At 41.4% G+C, this 26175-nt stretch overlaps 1 protein-coding gene across 1 annotated transcript in view; it reads left to right on the top strand.

Moving 5' to 3' along the window:
* HAUS1 (HAUS augmin like complex subunit 1) overlaps positions 1-26175 on the top strand; it is a 545328-nt gene that overhangs the window by 424693 nt on the left and 94460 nt on the right. Inside the window, exon 7 of the mRNA XM_044088993.1 lies at positions 13835-13906. Within this exon, the coding sequence (XP_043944928.1) occupies positions 13835-13906 (72 nt within the window). The remainder of the gene's footprint in view (positions 1-13834; positions 13907-26175) is intronic.

The raw sequence follows: 26175 nt of genomic DNA, 5'->3' as shown, positions 1-26175 counted from the left end.
TCCTGTGACATCCAGGTGCTTTTTTTTTTGTTTTATACAGTTTTATTAGTACATCGTTTTGTGGAGTTTGTTTACTTTTTGTTCTCAGATTAACCTATCCCATTTGGTTAGAGATTGCTATTACCCATCCCATGGTCAATAATTATATATTACCCCTTATGAGAATAACTGCGATCATAGCATAGCTGACACATGGGATAAAGCATTTATGAGCTGCCTCTGTCCATTAGTAGTACAGAGGGCAGTACTGGGGTATATTTTGTATTCCCCTTCCATAGATTCAAGTTGCTGTTGAATTTGGATAGGGATGGACTATGTTTTATGTGGCTGGGAAGTCTGCTCCAGAGCAACGGTATCCTCTGTGAGATATACCTGTTCCTACAAACCATTCTGTTTATTTCACATTTGTTAACTGGGTTAGTCCAACTGAGTTTGTAAACAAACCCATTTTTAGTAGAGACCCGAGGGGAAAAGCCCCAGCAAACATAAGTAAAGATAGTGACAATATACAAATATTAAATAACAATCACAGTGCAAAATAATTGTAAAAAAGAAAAGGTTATTAACTATTTGGATTGCATTGATAGTAAGCAACCCATTTTCAGTGGAGACCCAAGGAGAAAGAGCCCCAGCAAACATAAGCAAAGATAAACATACAGGACAAAAACTATGAAAATAACAATACAAAATTGATTATAAAAAGAAAAACAAAAGAAAAAAATTATGAACATTAATTATGAACATTATTACTACTAATAGTAGTGGTATAAAATTTACTACATATGAGAGTAAAAACAAAAAGATATAATTGTTGTTCAAAAGAAGGACAATGTATAGACATTGATAGGAAGTGGGGGCGGAGATAAATAGTGTGGAGAATGGGGGGCTATAATAGTAGAGCTGAGGTTTTATGCGGTTAGTTTAAGCAGAAGTTACTAACAGAGAAAGAAAGTTAAGAGCAGCAACAGGTTATACAGTAGGACAGACAGACTACGTGTGATCAAGGCAACAGCATAATTTCAAGTTTAGTAGGTGAGATTTAAGCTCCTATTTAAAACAGGGAAAGGAAGGGTTAGATCTAATATGGAGAGGGAGTTTGTTCCAATTTAGCGAGACAGTGTTTGTAAAGTAGTTTGCCAATATTCCTTTTGGGATAACAAACTGAGAGAAATGTTGATGTTGCCGAAGAGCTATTTTTTCCTAGACAGAGTATTTCTGATGCCTTTTGATAGTAGACAATGTCTAACTCCAGAGCCAGCTCATTCAGACTGCAAGACAGTCGCATTTTACCTTATTTAGTTGTCTTTCTGATCTTTGTAGAGTCTTTTGACAGATGTCAGGTTTCCTTAACAGTTTTTTTCACTCCTTACAAATCTGGGCTTTCTAGATAAATGTTAAAATAATCCTTCTTGACTCCATCACACGGGATTTTGCTTTTAGGCCGCCTTCTAGATATGCCTGTTCAAAGTCATTGTGACAGAGAGATACTGCCAACACATCTATCTGGAAGTTTGTTAAATAATTGTCATTGGTGAATATTGAAATGATTTACATAAGATGCTTGTGTTACAACTGTATTAGAACTGTATGTCATGTGTATATCAAACTGCTGGTACAGAAGTGTGCATTTGAAAAGTTTTTGCAAAGTGCTATTTAAAATGTAACCACAGTGTGCCCTACTAGAAGAGGACAGAAATGTACATTCACTACTGTAGATATTTAAATGTATATATTTTAATAGTGGAAACTGGAACACAGGAGGTTAACTTCAGTCCAGCAAAACTTCAGAAAAATAGCTGAAATTAAATTATTTTATGGCAGCAAGGGACAGGATGTCTGTACTAGCGAGTTCTCTGTGTTGTCTTTGAGGAGAAATAATTACTAGGCTTGAGATGTGGAGGGATGTAATTGTTTTATGACTTCCAGCATCTGCCAAAGATCTGAGGTCTATGTATTTTTACAGTTAGATGCTAAATACTGTTAGATTTCAGCAGTGGGGGTTTCATCTGGGATGGAGTCAGATGACAAGAAATTATGTAATTCTGCAAGCTATCCCAGCAGTAATGTTTGAGATATTAATTTAAGAAGTCTGTTAGAGAGAGACAGCATTGTGTATTCTGTCTTTGACTGGACAACAACTAGAAGGTCCTCCATTCACCACATCTGCCTTGCTCTTAAGTCAGTTAACTAGGCTATAGTAATTCTTAGATTCAGTCAGGAATATAGTGAAGTCTAATATAGATATTTTTATTTATTTATTTGAGACTGTCCTGCATTATTATTTTAAATACTTCATGTGGTTTTGAACTCTGAGTCAGAGCAACGTACCAGTATGCCTGTGAATATATACTGAGTATTTTCTTATTCTTTCATTATTATTAAATATATTTAAACCTTTCATTGTGCTGATCTTTGTGAGACATTTATGTTCTGAGAGTACATGCATATTTATTTGGTGGCACTATGTAGCCCACTCCTAATAGCCTTGCTCGTGGTCAAGCTACCATTTGTATTAATATTACACAGTAAGATTGGACACCCTTTGTTAAAGTACTTAAAGTAGCTGATAAGGCGTTGCCTGGTGGCAGTGATAACTACCTTATAGTCTGGGTAAAAGCTAGTAAACCTGTGCCAGCCTTTCCCAGGTGTGTGCATACATGTAAATCAAACCTCAAAGTGTGTATGTGTCAGCTACTTGGACAGGGACACACAGCACTGGTTGGACAGAGAAGGGTGCTGGAGGTCTGGGCTTGGCCACTCAGCTGAGATCTCAACTCTATAGCTGTGCCAGTGGGGAGTCATATTGTGTATCTGGAGAAAGAGGGAGAAACCAGCCCAGGACTGACTCTGGTCTCCGTGTGCTCTTAAGGGAAATTGCACTTGATGCAGAGAGCTGCATCTGTAAAATATTGTCTGTGGGCTTGTCATCTTCCCAGTGTACATCCCCCACTGTTGCCAGTGGTGAGGATAGAGGCTCCTTGATTACTGGTCCATTGGTGGGATGTCACAGTCCTACTTAACACAATGATAGACTGAGAGTATTTTTAGTAAGTTCACTGTAGTACATTAAGGTAAAATAATAGACCTGAAAATATAGTCAGACTTTTGTATTCTTGTATGCATTTAGTTTCAGGGAAAGGCAGTTCAGTAGAAAGGAAAATACAATCTTGCTGGCTAGGCATGAAATGTGCAGAAATAACAGTTTCAAGGAAAAGCTACAGAATGTTCCTTTCTCAAGGGAAAAAATGTATGTATACTTGCAATGGAATGCTAGCTAAAGACCAGACAGTTGGGCACTGTAAGGCACATGCAAAACAAGGCTTGAAAACCAAGGCTAAAGAGGCATGTAAAACACTGTGTTGTATTATTAGAATATACTTTAGACATGGTCAGTTAAGTTAGCATTTGGACTGACATACAAAAGCTCTTTTGCAGTGTAGAGACTCAAGCCTGAGAACAGAAGTCAGGTCAAATAATCCATACTATTCAGGAGGAAAAGGCTGTCTCTGTTGTTGTTATTCAGGAGAATCGGAATATGTGTGTGAAGAAACTTTGGATATATTTATCAGCACTGTTACTGTTATCCAGCATTCCAGAATTTCTACAGACTGTTATTGTTTATCAGCACTGTTAATGGAGACCGTATTTGGATATTTAACATCTAATAAAGCCTTCATAACCAAACTACAGCGTGTGCAGGATTCATTTTGAAAAGTACGAAAAGATTTGGCCCATAAAGGAGAGACTGGCACCTGTTCGGCACAAGTTTGGAATAATTAACAGACATTCATTCCAGTCACATTTCAGTTGTTTCCAGTTAATTCCAGTATACTACAGTCTTATCAATTCTTTCGCACAGGAAAAAATGTGCCCTCAGCTTAGAAGAAAACAAGCTAAGAGAAAAGTTGCTTGATTTAATAGAGATAGACATATCAAGATCAATGAAAAATGACTGCAGAAAGTCAATAAAACCCCAAAAGTCAGAAGTTTGATAAAACAACTGAATACAGTAATTAGGACTGTCCACAGAGATCCATGTGATGTAACAGACGTAAACAGGATATATTGCTGTGCATCTAAATTAATAGCTGATAAAGTCCTACCACAAGATCACGGGGCAGTGAGGGGAACGGAAGGGGAGAAATCGAATACCCTCATGGAAGTATTGAATAGAGAAAACTACAAAGCAATTAAGACAGAAACTGTACCTGATAGAAGAATATAGAAGAGGGAACAGATCAACAAAGATACTAAGAAAGATATATGATAAAAGCAATGTGCAGTATTAGAACAGACTAGGATCTATCATGCACTACCGCAAATGAGCCAAAAATCTCAGCACAGGCAGAAAAACTTAAGATATGCAGATAAATATAAAGGAAAAGTACAAAATAAGCAGTTTATTGATGACCCAAAAATGTTTCATATAGAATTGAGAAACAAGGTAAAAGGAATTGAAAGGCCACTAAAAAAAAGAAGAAAGATACATTTTGGCGACATATTTATGAAGAGCCTGTGAAACATAACAAAGATGCTAAATGGATAGAAGTAAAATAAGGAATAGGAAGTTTAAAGGTACAGGATATGAAATGGGATGAAGTAACAGCCAGAGAGACTGAAACAAAGTTATGAAAAGCCTCCTATTGGCAAACCCCAGGCCCAGATGCAGTACCTAACTCTACGTAAAAGTATTAACATCTTTGCACGAAGATTTATCTATGAGTAAGAACTCTTTGTCTGCACACCCTGAACAGACACCAACCTGACTAACAGGAAAAACAGTGTTCCTACTTAAGAGTGAACCTGCAAGATACCCTAAAAACTATAGACCAATAACTTGCCCTCCAACGACATATAAAGCTATACAAAGGAATTGATGCCAGCGGAGTTTATAGTCAATTAGAAGAAAACTCAATTATGGCAGTAGAACAAAAGGGCAATAAAAAAGTCATATGGAACAAAGGATAATTTGTTGTTAAATACAATTATAGTGGAGAACTGTAAAAAAGGGGAAGAATCCAAGTATGGCATGGACTGACTGCAAAAAAGCATTTGATAGTATCCCACATTCATAGATAAAAGATTGCTTAAAAATGTATAAGATACACACTACACTCATCGACTACATTACAGTGACCATGAAACAGTGGCAGACCACTTTGCAAATAAACCATGGTAAAGGACAAATTATTATCCCAGAGATAAAAATTCAAAGGGGGATATTCCAGGGTGACTCTGTCACCACTGCTATTCTGTGTTGCCCTTAACTCATTAAGCTGTCTACTTAACAGCTTAGGCCATGGCTATAATTTGGCTCATAGAAAACAACAGTGTAAAGACTTCTCATCTTCTCTTTGCCAGTGATTTAAAATTGTATAGCTCATCAGATGTGGAACTGAAAGTACAGCTACAGGTTGTCAAACTTTTACAGATATGAGAATGTTATTTGGTCTTGATAAATGTGCAAAAGCAACCTTTAAAGCAGGAAAACTGCAGCACCAGGAAGACATCAGTTTGGGACTAGAATGTGATATAAAATAACTTCAGCAAGAGGGAGTATATAAATATTTGGCAATTAATGAAGGATCAACAATAAAACATGAACAAATGTGAATAAAACTTGGTAAGGAATATTTTAGAATACTTTAATTCAGAAAAGAACGTTGACATCTTGGAGAAAAATTCAAGCTATAAACCAATCTGAAAAGTCTTCCTGTCCTAACTTAGTGTTTTGGAGTGACTGACTGCCCCCAAACGTGTTGGATAGATTAGATAGGAAAACAAGAAGGATGCTTCATGCTCACCAACTGATTTGAGAATCAGTGCATACCAAGATTATATATTCCCCGTTCCAAAGGAGGGATGGGCATCCTTGAAATTGATTACACCTATAGATCTGCAGTTGTGGGACTCCACACACATCTGCTGACCTCAGAAGGCCCAAATGTAGTGAAATTTTGAAACATGAGGAGAATAAATCTAAGATGACTTCTCTGCTTAATCTGGCAGAAGCATATCAGCATCAAACAGGAATGGAAATCAAACCAGAAGGAGATAAAAATCAGGCAACAACTGAATGTACCAAAAAACAAAAGAAAGAATGCAAGGTGAAGGACCAGATGAGAAAGCAAGAAATGTAGGAAATGCATGAACTATAGTTGGAAGTATAGTAAAATTCTGGAATAACCTCATGTTGATCAGGAATGAACGAATGCAGGAATGGTTAAGGAGAGGTGAATTCAAATCAAGAGATGAAAGGTCAATATCGGTGGCCCAAGATACTGGGCTGCGTTTACGTTGGTTTACAAAGTACATTGAACATGTGGGAGAAACAGACAAATGTAGGTTTTGTAAAATCAAATTGGAAACAGTCTCACTCCTCATTGCTGGTTGCGACATACTAATGGCAGAAGGGCTGTATACTGAAAGGCATAATAATGTGGCAAGATTGTTGCACTGGGGATTGTGCAAACATTATGGTACTGAAGTGTCTGAAAGACACTGGAAGCATGAGCCACAAAGCATAATAGACAATGTTGAAGTTTATATCACATGGGATCATCCATAACAAACAGTTCAAAATGTAGATGCTAGAAAACCAGATGTAGTAGTCCCTGAAAAGACAAAAGTAGCATTGATCATTGAAATCGACACACCCAGTGACTACAGTGTCTTGCGTACAGAGTGACGAAGTCATAAAATATCAGGATTTGCAGGCAGAAACAAGAGCAATGCAGAAGAAAGATACCCAGACAGTCCCAACTGTAGTAGGAGCAATGCGTCTTATAAAATAAGAATCTGCAGTCGTATTTAGATATGTTACCAATACATGTAACTCCATACGAATTGCAGGAGGAGTCATTACTGGCCACATTGTGGGTGCTGGAAAGAGCATTCTGGCTGACATCAAAGATTGAAACAATATTCATTTCTTGAACTTAATTGTACTTTGACTTAGGAATGGGGACCATTCCCGTCATGGTATTAGAAAATCAAAAGATTTAGAGACATTAGAAAAGGTGAATTTGTATCTGGAAACTTTCATGATCTTCTCCAGTCAGTCTGAGACGTCAGCCAGAAAATGTAAGGTTCATATGATTCTCTTATGAATCCTTTTGCCAGGTGATCCATGAGAAAAAAAATCATTGATTTTATTTAACCAAAAAAAAAAAGTGAACCCAACATTCTCATCCTCTGGAATTTTCAGATTCCAGACTTGAGCTTTATCAAGGAAGAGGCACATTGGAGGAGGCATTAATACTCCACATTTTTTGCGTGTGATTCAGTTTTTATGGGGGTAAATGTGTGAGATCTTTGGGACAGTTCAGACAGACCAAAACACATATGTCAACTATGTTAGCTATATCCCATGCCGTCTTTGTGACCTGTTGTCCACAGTATCATTGCAGGTGATTACAGGCATTACCGTAGTGATATGGTACATAAACAGGAGGGCACCGGATCTTAACCGCTGTGCAGGCTAGCTATGATTGCTTGGGTGTTCGCTGTACAGCACTGGAGAAATGTGGCATTGGTGTATATTAGTTTGACTTGAATCTATATAGCAGCTAATTTCATTTGGCTGTTTTTACTGTTAATGTACAAGTAATTTTTTTTAACCTTTAAGATAAAATGATTGCTGGTTAGCTGTGCTTTGTGGAATGTTACTATGCTTTTCAGCTCATACTAACCAGTTAGATCCATGTGTCACAATTAGCGCTGTCGACACTACCATCACTACGATGAGTAGCTGTAAAGCTGCAAGATGTTTGGTTTATTGTCTTATAATCAGAATTTAATGGGTTTCCTGTCTCTTCATATGTGAAGTGCAGTAAACATCTTTTTAGATGTTACTGTGAAGTCATTCTCAAACATTAATCTGAAAGGCATCTGTTTATAAATACTTGCATTAGTAAAAGCTTAATGCCCACTCTGTTCTTTTGTGAATTGCTGCATGGGTTTGGAAGCCTAGCTAAAATTAATTCAGAAATTTATAAATAATCATTTTGGCTTGTATTAAGCCATTGTTCTTAATACTTCAAAGCCTGATTCCAAGCCATCTTCCTTTATTCTAAAATTAGTCATTTTGTTTCAGCTGTTTTCAGATGTAATTGTATTGTTAAATAACTGATGTTCTTCGTGTTTCGCTGTTGCAGTCATCACATTTGGGTTATCTGCTTGCAGTAGCCCTCAGTCTGCCTGATTATCAAGGTCTTGGGTCCTGCGTCAGTTGCTGTTTCATCTTCTGTGACGTCAGGTAGTCAGGGATATAAAGCATGCAGCCGACACCATTAAATCAGTCTTTCTTGCCATGCGGTGCCCAAAGCAGAAGCAGTTTGCAAGTGCCAGTTGGCCGACTCCTGAAATTTTTGTTTTCGAGTTTCAGAACTAAAGTCTTCAACTAAAGCTAAGTACCCCATTGGGGAAACTTTTTCTTGCTCTAAACTGATGTCAGTAAAAGTCAATAATTGTATTTCTTGTGGAAAGCAAATACATCATAAAGATATTCATTCGTACTGTATTCCTTGCCTAGGCCCTGACCACGACATACCTTGCTGTCGGTTTTGTGCCTCATTTAAACCACAAGCTATTTGTCATCAGTACATTTTCGCTTCTAAATATTTTGGTACTCGGTTCAATTATCCAGATATGTCTTTGGTAAGCCACCTGACTTCTGACGTTCCTAAAAAACACAGAGATAAAGACAGAGACAGGACGCCTAGGTCCAAAGCTGCCGACGACGCTTCTCCTAAGCTAGTTGCCAATTCACCGCTACTCAGTGAGGTGCTTTCGCAGACCCTAATACCTGCTACTTCAGATTCACAGGCCACTACTGAGACCCATTCGGACTCTGGTATGCCGCGAGATGCTTCAACAGTGGAACCTGCGGATGTCTCTACCTTGGATGGGTCCAGAGCTGCTGTGCAGGCACCGACTTCTGAGGGTGTATTTAGGCATACTGACTTGCATATTAAACCGACGCCATCTTCTTCTTCTAGGCCTAAAACTCGAACTATGCCTAGGAAACCGATGCCCAGACTTCATGGTCAGGCCTCTATGCCTAAAAAAACAAATGATAAAAATGGCTGAAGACCTTATTACTTTAATCAGGGGAAGCCAACCTTCTCCCTCTAAGAGACCTAGGACTGAATTTGCTTATGATACTTCTGACCAGGATTCTGAAATTTCTATCTCCTCTGATGACCAGGATTTGCCCTTATCTACCTATGAGGATTCTGATGCAGAGGACTCTATTCCCTCTGCTCCCCCCCCAGAGGATTTTTCTTTTGGTGAAACCTTGCATACTCTTAGGGAGCATTTTCATTGGGAAAGCCAGGATTACTCTGATTCTAAAAAGAGGCTTAGAGAGTTCTTACTCCTGCCCCAACACAGGCCTTTAGCTATGCCTCCTGTGCTGGACATTGTTGACGATACCTTTTCGGAATCTAGCTTGTCCCCTGACTCTTTACCTCCTGCTCCCAGAAAATCTGATAGATATTACAGGGTTCCTGATTCTCACAAGTTCCTTTTTAAAAATCCTACTGCGGATCCTGAGACCATTTCACAGTGACCCAAGGGCATTAAGGCTACTACTGCCAAAAATCCTACCCCCTCTTACAGAGATTCCAGGGCCCTGGATAGATGGGTTAAGAAGGTATACACCTCTGCAACCTTGGCCATTAGGGCCTTAAATTGCCAGTTTTATATGTTAAAGTATCAGCAGCACATTATTAGATTACTTAAACAGAAAATGATGTTGATTCCTGATTGTGCTGAAAATAAGGATTTACAGGATTTAATGCATTCTGCTCAACAGGTTAGAAAACATGCTCTGCAATGTGGTTTTTGATTCACTAGAGGCATCTTGCAGGGCTGCTGTCACCGGGTATATGCTTAGAAGGCATGCTTGGCTTAAGGAGCAATCTTTGCCAGATCATGTTAAAACTAAATTGCTGGATGCTCCCTTAAATCAGGACCACCTATTTGGCGACAAAGCCGAAGTTGTTCTTAAAAAGATGGAGGAAAAAGCTTAATCTATGCAAACTGTTAAAAATTTCTTACAAGTGCAGCCTCCTAGATTTTGTAGGCATTGGCCCTCAAAAATTTGGTCCTTTATTGCCTCTTCCAGGCCTTCTCCGTTCAAACCCAGAACCAGCAGAACACCCAAGCTTCAGTCCCAGGGTATGCACAGGACTAAGCAGTGGGGGGCTCCCACTTCCAAATCAGGGAGTAGTAAGACTCTCCCACCTATGGTAAGCTGTCTCAATGACTTAACTTTAAAACTTCCAAGCACTTCTCAACTTGACTGCTCCTTTAGGGGAAAGATTGCCCTGCATACAATAAACTGGGAACTCATTACCCAGGACAAATAGATTTTAAACAGTTTCCCAAGGATACAGATTTCACTTCCACACGTTACCAACCCCAAACGGTTGGCCAGATCTACCCCCAAATCAGTGGGCAGAGGCTCAAAAGCAAGTACTCTCTCTCTTAAGATTAAAGGCTATTCAGATTGTACCAGAAGAGGAAAAGAGACAAGGTTTCTACTCAAGACTTTTCCTGGTACCCAGAAAAGACAACTCATGGCATCCTATCCTGGACTTGTCTATCCTAAACACCTTTTTGGTGATTCCAAAATTCAAGATGCTAACTCTTCACCAGTTGCTTCCCATGATAGGCAAAGATGCCTGGTTGGCAACACTGGATTTAAAGGAAGCCTACCTGCACATCCCAATCAGGGAATCTTGCAGAAAATACCTACGCTTCAAAGCAGGCTGCATGCACTGTCAGTTCTCTGCACTGCCCTTTGGCTTATCTACTGCACCCAGGGTATTCACAAAGTGCCTAGCTCCAGTCATTCCATTTTGCAGGCAAAGAAATATTCAAATATACCCATACCTGGACGATTGTCTAATTTAGACAGAAAGCCAGAACATACTTCTGAATCATCTAGCATTTGTACAAAATGTGTTAACTTGTCTGGGGTACACCATAAACAAAAAGAAATCACATCTGGTACCCTGTCAACAAATTATATTCCTGGGAGCAAGCTTGAACACAACTTCCCAGATGGCTTTCCTCACGCCAGAGAAACAAATTCATTTGACAACTTACTTCAAACTAGTGGCTACAAAAACCCTGCTGTCTGCAAGGCAAATACTGCAAGCCTTGGGGGTTCATAGCCTTGTGCATTCTACTAATTCCATATCAAGACTGCATATGAGGAAACTACAATGGTATCTAAAAAGCCTATGGTGTCAACATTCTCAGGATCTAGAAGCAATGATTCCTATCATACCTTGCCTATGGTTAGAATTCCTTTGGTGGGCAGAGGCCTGCCACCAAAACAAGGGGCTGTTCACTCTACCCCCTGTTGCCCAAACCCTAACAACAGACACATCAGACTATGCATGGGGGGGGGCTCGCCTGGCGGGTAAGTGCATTCAGGGCAAATGGAACCCAAGTCAAATGCACCTGCATATCAATCAAAAAGAAATGTTAGCTGTACAGAATGTTCTGACAGCCTTCAAGGACCACATTCTTACATGACAACTAATGGTAAAGACTGACAACACCACTGTTATGTGGTACATAAACAAGCAGGGGGCTACCCATTCTTACCCCCTCTGCAGACTAGCCATGGCTCTGTGGAACACAGCCTTGAGCTACCAGGTGCATCTACAGGCTCAATTCCTGCCAGGAAAACTAAATACACTGGTAGATGAACTAAGCAGAATTCTCATGGACCCACACGAGTGGAAACTGGGACCAAAGATTTTCAACATGTGGATCAACAAATGGGGGATCCCAGATATATATCTGCTTGCCTCCCCCCAGAACTACCAATTGGACAAATTCTGCACAAGGACTCCCCACAAACAAGCTTGGAAAGTGGATGCTCTGTCCTTCAGCTGGAAAAAATCTATCAGTTTATGCCTTTTCTCCTCTGCCTCTCCTCTCCAAAGTAAAGCTAAAGATCAAACAGGACAAACCAAGGCTGATACTGATTGCACCAGACTGGCCACGCCAACACTGGTACCCAGTCTTGTGCAGTGTCACAGCTGGCCCCATGGCACCTACCTCAGACCCCTACCCTGCTGTCTCAGCAGGAGAGCCACATTCTGCACCCCCAGCTTCAAACCCTGAACCTGGCAGCCTGGCTAATTACCTAATCTCTCTGTTACCATCCCTAAGTAAACAAGTGTTGAATGTCATTTTGGGGACAAGGAGGCCTAGTAGAAGAAAATCTTATGCTGAAAAAATGGAAAAGATTCTGTGCCTGGAACCAAACTCAAGGGATGGCCACAGCAGCGCCCAGTTTACGTCATATTCTTCAATACTTAACTGAGATGCTTCACAAGGGCCTTTCCTTTTCCTCCATCAAAATTCATGCCTCGGCCATTTCAGCTCATTACAACACAGAACCACCCCTCTTTTCTCACCCACTGGTCAAGCAGTTCCTCAGAGGGGCCAAAAACTTAAGACCACCCAGGAGAGCCCCAACTCCAGCCTGGGACCTTAATTTTGTATTGGAAAAACTCACTCTTCCTCCTTTTGAGCCAGCAGCAAGTGCAGAGTTAAAATTCCTTTCTTGGAAAACAGCTTTCCTTTTAGCAATCACTTCAGCAAGAAGGGTATCTGAATTACAGGCCCTTATGGCAGTGCAGCCTTTCATCATCTTTCATGCGGACAGGGTGTCCCTCAGGACCAAATCCCTCTTTCCTGCCCAAGGTGGTATCCAGTGTGGCTCTTAATCAGTCCATTCATTTGCCAACCTTCTTTTCTAATCCACAGAACAAAGGGGAACGGATACTGCACTCCTTAGATGTGCACAGACAACTTAGATTTTACTTGGACAGGACTAATCCTCAAAGGAAATCTGAACAACTGCTGGTGGCATTTGCTGCAGGGGCAGAGGGGAAGGCTATTTCAAAGTAAACCATTTCTAAATGGATAGGCCATTGCATTAATTTCTGCTTTAAGCACCATGGCAAACCTATCCCACAGGGGATTAGACCCCATTCAACCAGGGCTGCATCTACCTCTACAGCCTTTCTCAGAGTTGTCCCTACCAGAGACATCCTAGAAGCTGCTACCTGTATTTCTGTACATACTTTCACCAAGCATTATCATTTGCAAATTTTCTCTGAATCCAGAGCTGGCTTTGCCACTGCAGTCCTGCAGGGCCTTATAGCTGGTCCTATTGCTATCTAAATTCCTCCTCCAATCCTTAGCTTTGGGAATCTACCCAAATGTGATGACTGCAACAGTGAAACACAAAGAACATAGTACAGTTGTGTACACTTACCATAAATGTAGATGTTCGAGTGTATTCACTGTTGCAGTCCTGGTTACCCTCCCTCCAGCCCCCTGACTTCTTTTGGCTATACCTCTATTCTCCTCTACTATAGTTAAAAGCTTTTTGGTGTATTTGCTTTTTTGTTGGAGGTATGACCTTCTATATTTATATTTAATTGCTCCCCATTAAGGGGGCACCTGTCATCTGGTGCAAGAAAAACTGATGTAATGGCGTCCGCTGCATGCTTTTTTCCCCTGACTACCTGACGTCATGGAAGATAATACAGAAACCGATGCAGGACCCAAGATTTTGATAATCAGGTCGACTGAGGGCTACTGCAAGCAGATAAACCAAATGTGATGTCTGCAACAGTGAACACACTGGAACATCTACATTTATGGTAAGTGTGCACAACTGTACTTTTTAGGTGCATTTATTTAGAGTATACGTTTATTTTAGCAACAATGAAGTGTGCCTTTTGTGCTTTTTTATTATAACTGTTTTGGTTATGTAATATTGTGCTTTCTTCAACAGAAACTAACAATGTTGAGACAGGAGATTCGTCCACTGAAAAAGCAGCTGGAGTCTTACCTTGACTTGACACCAGTAAGTTCTAAATTTTTATAAGTTACAGTACTTCATGTGTCCATGGCATGTGTGTACATGGAAGGGTTTTGGATCTATATGCATGTGACAGCTAGTTTACATATGCAGCGAAGGTATCTTAAGATTCTTAGTGGATCTTAAAAAACTTATGTAGGTTATCTTTTGCCTCAGGCTGTACAAATGGAACAGTAGCCGTCGGGCACTATGAAAAAATGAACCTTTTGGCTAGTAATAATATAACAGCTGTCTATAGTGCCATTATGCTTACATGCCATAGTCCACTATTTTTTTTTTTTTTGGCATTTATCTGTCATCACAAACACACACTTGGCTCCCTGGAGATGCTACGGTATAATTTATAACCCATATATTAGAACTCTCTTCATCCCTGACATTTTCTAATTTTGAGTTTATAAAGTTTTTTTTTTTTGTTTGTGCTATCAGTTCCAAGAAAATTTCCCTCTGATGCTTCAGACAGAAAATCTTACATGGAAATAATGCTGGTCAGCAAGAGACACGAACACACACACACACACACACAGACAGACACACACACAAAAACTTCTCTTGGATAACACAATCTTTATAAAGTTCTTACTAACAAGAAATTCATATGTTTTGTGTTGTCACAGTCTTATTTAAGGAGAATCACTATAACTGGAACTCACAACATTTGAGTTGCATCCCACCTATTGTATTTTCATCTCAGTTAATTTTGCACCAGTCTTTTAGGCTTAGGCTGGTGCCGTGCCATCATTCTAAAAAGCCTTCTCTGGTATGCAGGACACTTGTGTATTCCTAATGTTGTTGGGGGGCCTTCAGTGCTTTACCTCACTTTTCAGCAATGGAGTAATTTTAGTTGAATAGTGGCTCTTGCTGTTTCACCTTTCCTTTTTTTTCCTCTTCAGAGATTTTCAGTCATACTTTAAGTAAATATGACACTGTTTCTGGTAGGCTACTACATTTTTAACTGAGTTTCTTTGTGACTATTTTACTTTTTGAAAAAATATATCCATTTTGCTAACTAGGTAAGTGGGCTGGTCTGAGAATCATTTTCACCCATACCCTAGGTACAAGTTTTAAACAGTAAACCAGTAATGTACTTTAATGAAGTAAATAGCACACATTTTCTTAGTACAGATGCATCAGTAATTCACTTTACATTAGATACCTGCATATGTGGAACATAGTTACTCTCACACTTTGAGGCATCATACAACTTTCACTCAATATATAGGATGAGTTATAGCATACAAAACAGTTTGTAACAACAGGCTAAGGGCCCCTACTTAATTAGTGAGCAGTAATATGAGATAAATGTTAAATGTACTTAGTCTGCATTGATATACAAGGACATTAAAATGTCAAATCAAGATGAGAAAATCAACATACCTAATAAATATTGGCACATAATCAAAGTGCGCTGTTTCTTTTTAATAAACCTATGTTTTTTTTTTATATAGCTCTGCCTCCATTGTGATTTTAGAGCTAATAGTGTGTATATAAAAATAAACAGTTTTTTTATGCATCTCTACCTCCAGAGTAGTTAAAGATGAAATGAAAATAGCCCACTTTGGCTTTGCCTAGATAATCTCTGAAGTGTTTTCACTATTTACACAGTACCTTAGAAGCAAGTTCTCTGTCTTTAGCGGCAGTTCCACCACTTTTATTCCATACAAGCTGTCCCACACACCAGGTTTAGCAACCAAGTTGTACGTTATATTTCAGAGGCAGGACTTTCCTAGACCTGTATTATGGCTCCACATAAACTCGTCACCTGATTTTACTTCAGGCTATATTCACCATAGACTTCAGTGGGCCATCCATTTTGAGGAATCAAGAATCTTCAAGAATAGCCTCTGCTGTATTCCATGATGATTCTTTCACTAAAGGAACTAACTTTCTGATTTCCTGTTTTCTGGCTACAGCCTTTTATATACAACAGGAATAAACAATTCGTTTTTCCATTCACCTGTCCTGTACAGTCAGTTGCTTCAGTAATCATTGTGAGAATTTTAAAGGTACGTGTTAAGAGTTTACATGCATTTAAAGGCATATGTCACAGGATGTCACTATTTATTCAGTCTGGCCAGCACATTAAATATATATGGTCAGATACACAGAAGGTTGACAACTGCTTTTGCAGTCACAATCAATCTCATTTGTTACTGTTTGAATGTAGGAGTTTTGAAAAAACAACATTGAGTGTTGCTTTAACTGAAGAAATGTCCATGTGGTAGAGGTTAGTGGGGATAAGAGGCTGTGTGTGTGCAAGTGTTTGTAGGTTATGGTTAGTGTAAGGGATAAAAGAAATGGACGGCACCAAACATGCAGAACACTAAATCTATGTAGAAGTGTGTGAGCAAGTGTTTGTGGGTTGGGGTTATTACTGCACTACATACTCCTTAACCTTCACCCCTTACCTATATATTTCCTTAGTACCTTTCCACCCCCTCATCCCTATCAGCTTCCCCCATACTAATTGCCATCTGTGTGTCCTGTACTTCCATCCTTTCCTTTTCCCTAACTACTCTCATTTATCTGCTCAACCAGTCTATAGAAAGTTCAGCTGTCTCAGGAAAATTTTTCTTACTGCTATTTTTGCACTTTACTCAGCTTGATATGTTATAATTTTACTATGTTTGTTAACATTAAAATAGGTAGTCCAAGACAAGTACATATATTTAATTGTATTTTGTGTCTGGAGCTTTTCTACCCAGGCCTTTGCTGAAAATGGCCCACGCTCATTCGGACTTATCCTAGTTAAGAAATGTCAAAATAAAGTAGAAAAGGTAAATAAGGTGATTTGGTGTTATGTTTGATGTTGCATGCATCTGTGTGCAAGTGTTTTGTGTAGTGGCAGTGTTAATGGTCTTGAACATAATCAACAGAAAATTAGGAAGTAGAGTAAGGAATAAAATTTATTGGCTAGAAATTCCGTCACTCAACCTATAAATGCACCAAGCATAAAAAACTGCTACCAACTGCATGATTAATAAGATTTTTACATCCACTGTTTGCTATATTTGTTGAAAAAAAAGCAAGTATTAAAAGCACAAGCATTAGAAATTGTAACTGAATTGTTAAAACAGCACTCATCTGCCCACATTGTACTTGAATTTCTGATAAACGATTAAAGATATCACTTCTGTTAACTACTTGCAGTAGCTGTGATTTTTTACACTATGATCTGATGTTTGAACTACAAATAAATTTTTTTTTAAAAGTTTCAGCTTTATTTCCAGCAATATAGGCTGTTTTTAGAATAAAGAGACAAGGATCAACCAGGGAAAAGGTGGGACTTAAGGCTTGGCACTGTTAATGTTCATCGTGCATACAGCTGCAGTCATAACAGATGGGTTCTCCTGCCGTCAGGCGGGTCCTCGGTCGGCCGAATTCCAAAGTCTAGGTCCGGCGTCGGTTGTCGTCGCTTCTTCCCTGACGTCAGTGCGACAGGGGTTTAAAAGAACCAGCCAACACCATTTTCTTCAGTCTTTCTTGCCGCGCGGTGCCCAAAGCAGAAGCAGCTCGCAAGTGCCGGTCGGCCAGCTCCTGAGATTACGAAAATTTGGAAACCAAAGTCTTCTTAAAAGCTAAGTACCCTGTTGGGGAAACTTTTCTTGCCTCAGACCGATGTCAGACAAAGTTAATAATTGTATTTCTTGTGGGAAGCAAATACCACATAAGGATTTCCATTCCCTCCTGTATTCCTTGCTTAGGCCCAGACCACGACGTCTTGGTCTGTCGCTTTTGTGCTACATTCAGCAAACGCACTATTAAGCGTTGGGCGGAGTTCGTCCAGCATTTTTTTGGGCTGGTGCCAAGGAAGGGAAAAGATTGGAGACCTATTTTGGATCTTTCCATCCTAAACACATTCCTACTCGTACCAAAATTCAGGATGCTCACTCTACAGCAACTTCTTCCCATGCTGGGCAAGGAGTCTTGGCTGGTAACATTGGACCTCAAGGAGGCATACCTGCATGTCCCAATCAGACAAAATTGCAGAAGCTACCTCAGATTTCTTGCAGGTTCAACCCATTATCAATTCTCTGCATTGCCCTTTGGCTTATCTACTGCACCCAGAGTATTCACGAAATGCCTGGCATCCGTAATTGCCTACTGCAGACTTCAAGGGATACAAATATACCCTTATTTGGACTGCCTGATCCAAGTGGACAGCAAGCACATTCTTCTGAAACATCTGGCTTATGTAATAATGTTATTAAACTCTCTGGGATACACAGTCAACCAAGAAAAATCAAGGCTAATACCCTCTCGGAAGATAATTTTCCTGGGTGCCAATTTGGACACAAACACCCAGATGGCCTACCTCATGCCAGAGAAGCAGGGGCAACTAATTCAATACTTCAGAACACTGGCAAATTGCACCAGGCTGACTGCAAGGAAAATCCTGCAGGCTCTGGGATTCATGGCATCTTGCATCTTACTAATCCCATGTGCAAAGCTGCATATGAGAAAACTACAATGGTACCTAAAAAAACATATGGTCTCAACACAGCCACAGTTTGGAAACAATAATACCACTAATTCCATGTCTGCAAAAGGAATTTCTGTGGTGGGCTCAAGCATGTCAAACAAACACAGGTCTTCCATTCAGCAAGCCTCAAGCAAATCAAGTCATCACAACAGACGCCTCGGACTACGCCTGGGGGGCGCACATGACAGACCGGTGCATTCAGGGCAAATGGTCCCAAAAAGAAAAGCACCTTCACATCAATCAAAAGGAAATGCTAGCAGTAACAAATACTATTACAGCTTTCAAAGGCCTTCTGCATCCAGGTCAACTATTGATAAGGACAGACAACACCAAATAAATGCTATTACAGCTTTCAAGGACCTTCTACAACCAGGTCAACTATTGATAAGAACGGACAACACCACAGTTATGTGGTACATAAACAAGCAGGGAGGAACACATTCTTACCCCCCTATGCAGACTGGCCATGTCACTTTGGAACATGGCCATGGACTTACAAATGGAACTACAAGCACAGTACTTGCCAGGCAAGAAAAACACGCTGGCAGACAACCTAAGCAGGAATATGACAGATCCACACGAATGGAAGTTGCATCCAAAAGTTTTTACAGAAATAATCCAAGAATGGGGAAGGTCAGACATAGATCTCTTTGCCTCCCACAAAAATCATCAATTGACAAAATTCTGCTCAAGGATCTTCCGTCCAAAGGCCTGGGGAGTGGATGCTCTCTCTTTCAGTTGGACATCAATGACAGTTTATGCCTTCCTGCCTCTTCCTCTGCTGCCCAAAGTCCTACTGAAGACCAGAGCAGACAGACCAAAGATGATCCTCATTGCTCCGGACTGGCCAAGGCAACACTGGTACCCTCTCCTGAGGAGCCTGACGCATTCCCCGCCATGGACCCTGCCTCTAATGCCTCTACTTCTGACTCAGCACAGCTTCAAAACTCTTCACAGTCAGCTAAAAACACTCAATCTAGCCGCATGGAAGAATCCTTAGCATCACAGCAGGCCCTACTCTCCAAGGAGGTGCAGGATGTCATTTTGGAGGCCAGAAGGCCATCAACTAGAAAAGCTTACTCCGCAAAATGGAAAGGTTTTTGCGTCTGGAATGAGTAAAAGGGCCAGGACCCTGGAAAACTGAATTTACCTCAAATACTACAATATTTGGCGGAACTGCTAAGCAGTGGACTTTCGTTCTCCTCCATCAAAATCCAAGCCTCAGCCATTTCTGCAGAATACAACACTGATCCACCTTTATTCTCTCACCCTCTCTTAAGACAGTTCCTCAGAGGGGCTAAGAATTTAAGACCTCCAAGGAAACAACCAATATCTGCTTGGGATCTTAATTTCATTCTGGAAAAACTGACCTTGCCTCCTTTTGAGCCAGCTGCCTCATCAGATTTGCAATATTTGTCCTGGAAAACGGCTTTCCTTCTGGCTATCACTTCAGCTCGTAGAGTTTCGGAACTACAGGCTCTCATGGCTGTCCAGCCTTTTATCATCTTCCATCAGGACAGAGTTTCCTTATGAACCAACCCGTCCTTTATGCCTAAAGTGGTATCCAGGGTAGCTTTAAATCAGGCCATACATTTACCTACTTTTTATCCTAATCCTCAAAACAAGGGGGAGAGATCACTACATTCCTTGGACATCCACAGACAACTGCGTTATTATTTGGACAGAACAAAGCCTTTCAGAAAAGCAGAACAGCTCTTTGTGGCCTATGCGGTAGGAGTTCAAGGAAAGCCAATTTCCAAACAGACAATCTCAAAATGGATAGCACACTGCATATGCTTTTGCTATTCTTTTCATGGTAAAACTGTACCTACAGGCATTGGAACCCATTCCACCAGGGCCACAGCCACCTCTGCAGCCTTCCTCAGAGGAGTACCTACCAAGGATATTTTGGAAGCAGCCACTTTGAGTTCTGTGCATACCTTCTCCAAGCACTACAACTTACCATTATACTCCAAATCTAGAGCAGGCTTTGCCACTGCAGTCTTGCAGGGCATTTTGGCTCCTAGTTCCACCTAGTGCCTACCACCCCTTTCTTAGCTTTGGGATTCTACCCATCTGTTATGACTGCAGCTGTATGCACGATGAACATAGTACAGTTTTGTACCTACCATAAATGTAGATGTTCGAGTGCTAATACAGCTGCAGTCCAGGTTTCCCTCCCCTCTAGGGGTAACCTTTTATGGTGTATTTGCTTGCAAGTACTGTTTTTTGATTATATTGCATTGCATTATTACATATTTTTATGTATTGCCTTCCTTCTGGGGGCACCTGACATCTGGAGCAAGAAAAAATGAAGAAAATGGCGTTGGCTGGTTCTTTTATACCCCTGTCGCACTGATGTCAGGGAAGAAGCGACGACAACCGACGCCGGACCTAGACTTCGGAATTCGGCTGACCGAGGACCCGCCTGATGGCAGGAGAACCCATCTGTTATGACTGCAGCTGTATTAGCACTCTAACATCTACATTTATGGTAGGTACAAAACTGTACTTTTTCTTATGTATCTTTATCATTTTTTAGTGGTACTGTTAGGGAAAATCTTTTTTGTAAGTTAATGTGGAGGGTCAGAGTTAGGGCTAGCATGCATGAAAAAGATGCGGTGGGTGCACTGGTTCATCATCAGACCATTAGAAATTAGACCACAGGTCTTAGCTTATGAAATTAAAAAAAAAAAAAAAACTTTCTCAAGCTGCAACTTCTCTTATTCATAACACTTCAAGCTCCTCACTAATCACCATATTTATTTGCTGTTCAAGCTTGACAAGAAAAATGCCTTCAAGCTCTGCACATTATTTGACTAATTATTTACTAAAAATCCTCGGATTTTCAGAGTCTGTTTTATTGAAGGCTTTTCATTGAACACTCCTTTATCTTTTTGTCTGGGTCAGAGACGGTGTGTTCATTTTTTATTACTTTTTATTCTTGCAATCCCCTACCTCGTGTCCTACCACCCAGGCCTTCAGACATTATGTAGCAGACAGTGGTATTTAGCTTTATTCCTTCAATTTTCTTTTATATTCTTGTTGTGTAATGTTTAGTGTTTGTTGGTGTTCTTTGGAGATGTTCATCGTGCATACAGCTGCAGTCATAACAGATGGGTTCTCCTGCCGTCAGGCGGGTCCTCGGTCGGCCGAATTCCAAAGTCTAGGTCCGGCGTCGGTTGTCGTTGCTTCTTCCCTGACGTCAGAGCACCAGGGGTATAAAAGAACCAGCTGACGCCATTTTCTTCAGTCTTTCTTGCCGCGCGGTGCCCGAAGCAGAAGCAGTTCGCAAGTGCCGGTCGGCCAGCTCCTGAAATTACGAAAATTTTGCAACCGAAGTCTTCTTTAAAGCTAAGTACCCCGTTGGGGAAACTTTTCTTGCCTCAGACCGATGTCAGACAAAGTTAATAATTGTATTTCTTGTGGGAAGCAAATAACGCATAAGGATTTTCATTCCCTCTGTATTCCTTGTTTAGGCCCAGACCACGACGTCTCGGTCTGTCGCTTTTGTGCTACATTCAACAAACGCACCATTAAGCATCGGGCGGAGTTCGCCCAGCATTATTTTGGCAAAACATTTAACTATATTATGTCGTCGGATACTCCGACTCCAGTTTTGTCTAAAAAGCGCAAAGATAAGGACCAACACACGAGGTCAGCGGCCTCTGCCGACACCACGCCAAAGCCTGTGGTCCGGTTCTCAGCGAGGCACCTACGCAGCCCCTGACTACCGATGATGCTTCATTGGTGGTGTCTCCTGTGCCCGAGGTCGCAGGCTCCTTGGCCCACACCCCGACTACAGATACCGAAGCCACGCTTGGCAGTGAATCTCAAAATGTGGACAGTCCACCTCTTCTCAAGGTGTCTTCAGACCTTCCTCTTCTTTTTCCATCAAGGCTTTCACTAAGTCTAAAGCAGCCATGCACTCTAAGAGACAAGCTACACAGGGCTCATCTCCAGGCCCCATGCCTAAAAAACAGATGCTTAAAATGGCTGAGGATTTGATTACTCTTATCAGGGGTTCTCAACCCCCCCCCCCCCGGACAAAAGGCCCAGAGTGAAGGAAGAATCCCCCTCCTCTGATCAAGGCTCCATTATTTCAGAGCACTCTGATGATCAGGAACATTCTTACTCCCCTTTTGAAGATTCTGATGCAGAGGAGTCCATTCCCTCTGTCCCCCCCCCCCCCCCCAGAGGATTTCTCATTTGGGGAAACTTTGCATACCTTAAGAGAACACTTCCACTGGGAAGGCCAAGATTATTCAGATTCCAAGAAAAGGCTTGGGGAATTTCTTTTGCTACCTCAGCACAGGCCTCTGGCTATACCTCCTGTCTTGGACATACTAGATGATGTGTACTCGGAGGCCTGCCTTAACCCGGATTCTCTACCTCCAGCCCCAGTCAAGCCTGATAGGTAATACAGGGTTCCTGACTCACACCAATTTTTATACAAAAGCCATGCTGCTGACCCAGAAACCATCTCACAGGGCTCCAAGGGAATTAAGGCCTCCACTGCTAAAAATCCTTTACCTTCCGAGAGAGATTCCAGATCCTTAGAAAGGTGGGGAAAAAAGGTATATACCTCGGCTACTGCTGACCCAGAAACCATCTCACAGGGCCGCAAGGGAATTAAGGCCTCCACTGCTAAAAATCCTTTACCTTCCGAGAGAGATTCCAGATCCTTAGAAAGGTGGGGAAAAAAGGTATATACCTCGGCTACCTTAACCATGAGGGCATTAAACTGTCAGTTCCATATGCTAAAGTACCAACAGTTTCCGTTATCACAATTGAAAAGTAAAATGTCACAACCTGAACAACCAGACCTGTAGGAGTTACAGGATTTGATGCATAGTGCAGAGCAAGTGGGTAAACATACCTTGCAATGTGGTTTTGATGCTCTAGAGGCCTCATGTAGAGCTGCTGTTACAGGATCAGTCATACGTAGGCATGCCTGGCTCAAGGAACAAACCTTGCCAGATCATGTAAAAGCTAAATTACTAGATGCCCCTCTACAAAAGGATGTATTATTTGGTGCTAATGCTGAGGAGGTATTAAGGAAAATGGAGGAAAAGGCTAAATCAATGCAAACTGTGAAAGATTTTCTACTGGTGCAACCCCCACGTTTCAGTAGAAATTGGCCTTCCAAAAATTGGTCCTTTCCAGCCACGGACAGACCCCAAAGGGGTAGATACAGGCGCCCGGGAGGCAGAGGGCAATACCAAGGATCGTTTAGAGGCAGACAATGGCAAGCTCCTACACAAAGAGGTGCTGAGGATAACTCGCAACCATTCAGAAAACAAGCCCAATGACTTTTCCCCTTTGCATGCCAAGCAAGACTCAAATGGCAGCACCCTTAGGCGGAAAACTGGCATTATTTTCAAAAAATTGGCATATTGTCACAAGGACAAATGGATCCTGGACATTATAAACAGAGGTTACAGATTCCATTTTCACACCCTTCCAAAAATGAGAGGCATGCCAAACCTGCCACACAATCAAAGGGCAGAGGCACAAAGACAAATTACAGATCTCATAGACATGAAAGCTATTCAAGAGGTACCTACGCACGAACATGGTCAAGGTTTTTATTCCAGACTATTCCTGGTACCAAGGAAGGGAAAAGATTGGAGACCTATTTTGGACCTATCCATCCTAAACACATTTCTACTCGTACCAAAATTCAAGATGCTCACTCTACAGCAGCTTCTTCCCATGCTGGGCAAGGAGTCTTGGCTGGTAACATTGGACCTCAAGGAGGCATACCTGCATGAAATCAGACAAAATTGCAGAAGATACCTCAGATTTCTTGCAGGTTCAACCCATTATCAATTCTGTGCATTGCCCTTTGGCTTATCTACTGCGCCCAGAGTATTCACAAAATGCCTGGCATCAGTAATTGCCTACTGCAGACTTCAAGGGATACAAATATACCCATATCTGGACGACTGCCTGATCCAAGCGGACAGCAAGCACATTCTTCTGAAACAGCTGGCTTATGTAATAATGTTGTTGAATTCTCTGGGATACACAGTCAACAAAAAGAAATCAAGACTAATACCCTCTCGGGAAATAATTTTTGTGGGTGCCAACTTGGACACAAACACCCAGATGGCCTACCTCACGCCAGAGAAGCAGGGGCAACTAACTCAATACTTCATAGCACTATCAAATTGTACCAGGCTGACTGCAAGGAAAATCCTGAAGGCTCTGGGATTCATGGCATCTTGCATCTTACTAATCCCATGTGCAAAGCTGCATATGAGGAAACTTCAATGGTACCTGAAAAACCTATGGTCTCAACACAGCCAGAGTTTGGAAACAATAATACCACTAATTCCATGTCTTCAAAAGGAATTTCTGTGGTGGGCTCAAGCATGCCAAACAAACACAGGTCTCCCATTCTGCAAGCCACAAGCAAATCAGGTCATCACAACAGACGCCTCTGACTACGCCTGGGGGGCGCACATGACAGATCGGGGCATTCAGGGCAAATGGTTGCAAAAAAGAAAAGCACCTTCGCATCAATCAAAAGGAAATGCTAGCAGTAACAAATACTATTACAGCTTTCAAAGGCCTTCTGCATCCAGGTCAACTATTGATAAGGACAGACAACACCACAGTAATGTGGTACATAAAGAGGGAGGAACCCATTCATACCCCCTGTGCAGGCTGGCCATGTCACTTTGGAACATGGCCCTGGAATTGCAAATCGATCTTCAAGCACAGTACTTGCCAGGCAAGGAAAACACGCCGGCAGACAACCTAAGCAGGAATATGACAGATCCACATGAATGGAAGCTGCATCCTCAAGTTTTTACAGAGATAATTCAAGCATGGGGAAAGCCAGACATAGATCTCTTTGCCTCCCACAAAAATCAACAACTGACAAAATTCTGCTCAAGGCCTTTCCATCCGCAGGCCTGGAGAGTGGACGCTCTCTGTTTCAGTTAGACAACAATGACAGTTTATGCCTTTCCACCTCTTCCTCTACTGCCCAAAGTTCTACTAAAAACCAGAGCAGACAGACAAAAGATGATTCTCATTGCTCCAGACTGGCCAAGACAGCACTGGTACCCACTCCTGAGGAGCCTGACGCATTCCCCTCCATGGACCCTACCTCGAATGCCTCCTCTTCTGACTCAGCACAGCTTCAAAACTCTTCACAGTCAGCTGAAAACACTCAATCTGGCCGCATGGAAGTTTCCTTAACATCACAACAGACCCTACTCTCCAAGGAGGTGCAGGATGTCATTTTGGAGGCCAGAAGGCCGTCTACCAGAAAAGCCTACTCCGCAAAATGGAAACGGTTTTGTGCCTGGAATGAGAAAGGGCCAGAATCCTGGAAAACTGAATTTACCTCAAATATTACAGTATCTAGCGGAGCTGCTAAGTGGTGGACTTTCATTCTCCTCCATCAAAATCCATGCCTCAGCCATTTCTGCAGAATACAACACTGATCCACCTTTATTCTCTCACCCCCTCTTAAGACAGTTCCTCAGAGGGGCAAAGAATATAAACCCCCCAAGGAAACAACCGATACCTGCTTGGGATCTCAATTTCATACTAGAAAAGCTGACCCTGCCTCCTTTTGAGCCAGCTGCCTCAACAGATTTGCAATATTTGTCCTGGAAAACAGCTTTCCTTCTGGCTATCACCTCAGCTCGTAGGGTATCGGAACTACAAGCCCTCATGGCTGTGCAGCCTTTTATCATATTCCATCAGGACAGAGTTTCCTTATGAACCAACCCGTCCTTTATGCCAAAGGTGG

Source organism: Protopterus annectens, chromosome 1.part1 (genome assembly GCF_019279795.1).
Source record: "Protopterus annectens isolate FY-2018-M chromosome 1.part1, PAN1.0, whole genome shotgun sequence".
Lineage (NCBI taxonomy): Eukaryota > Metazoa > Chordata > Ceratodontiformes > Protopteridae > Protopterus > Protopterus annectens.
Note: the sequence above shows the minus strand (reverse complement) of the source record. Positions and strands in the feature narration are given on the sequence as shown.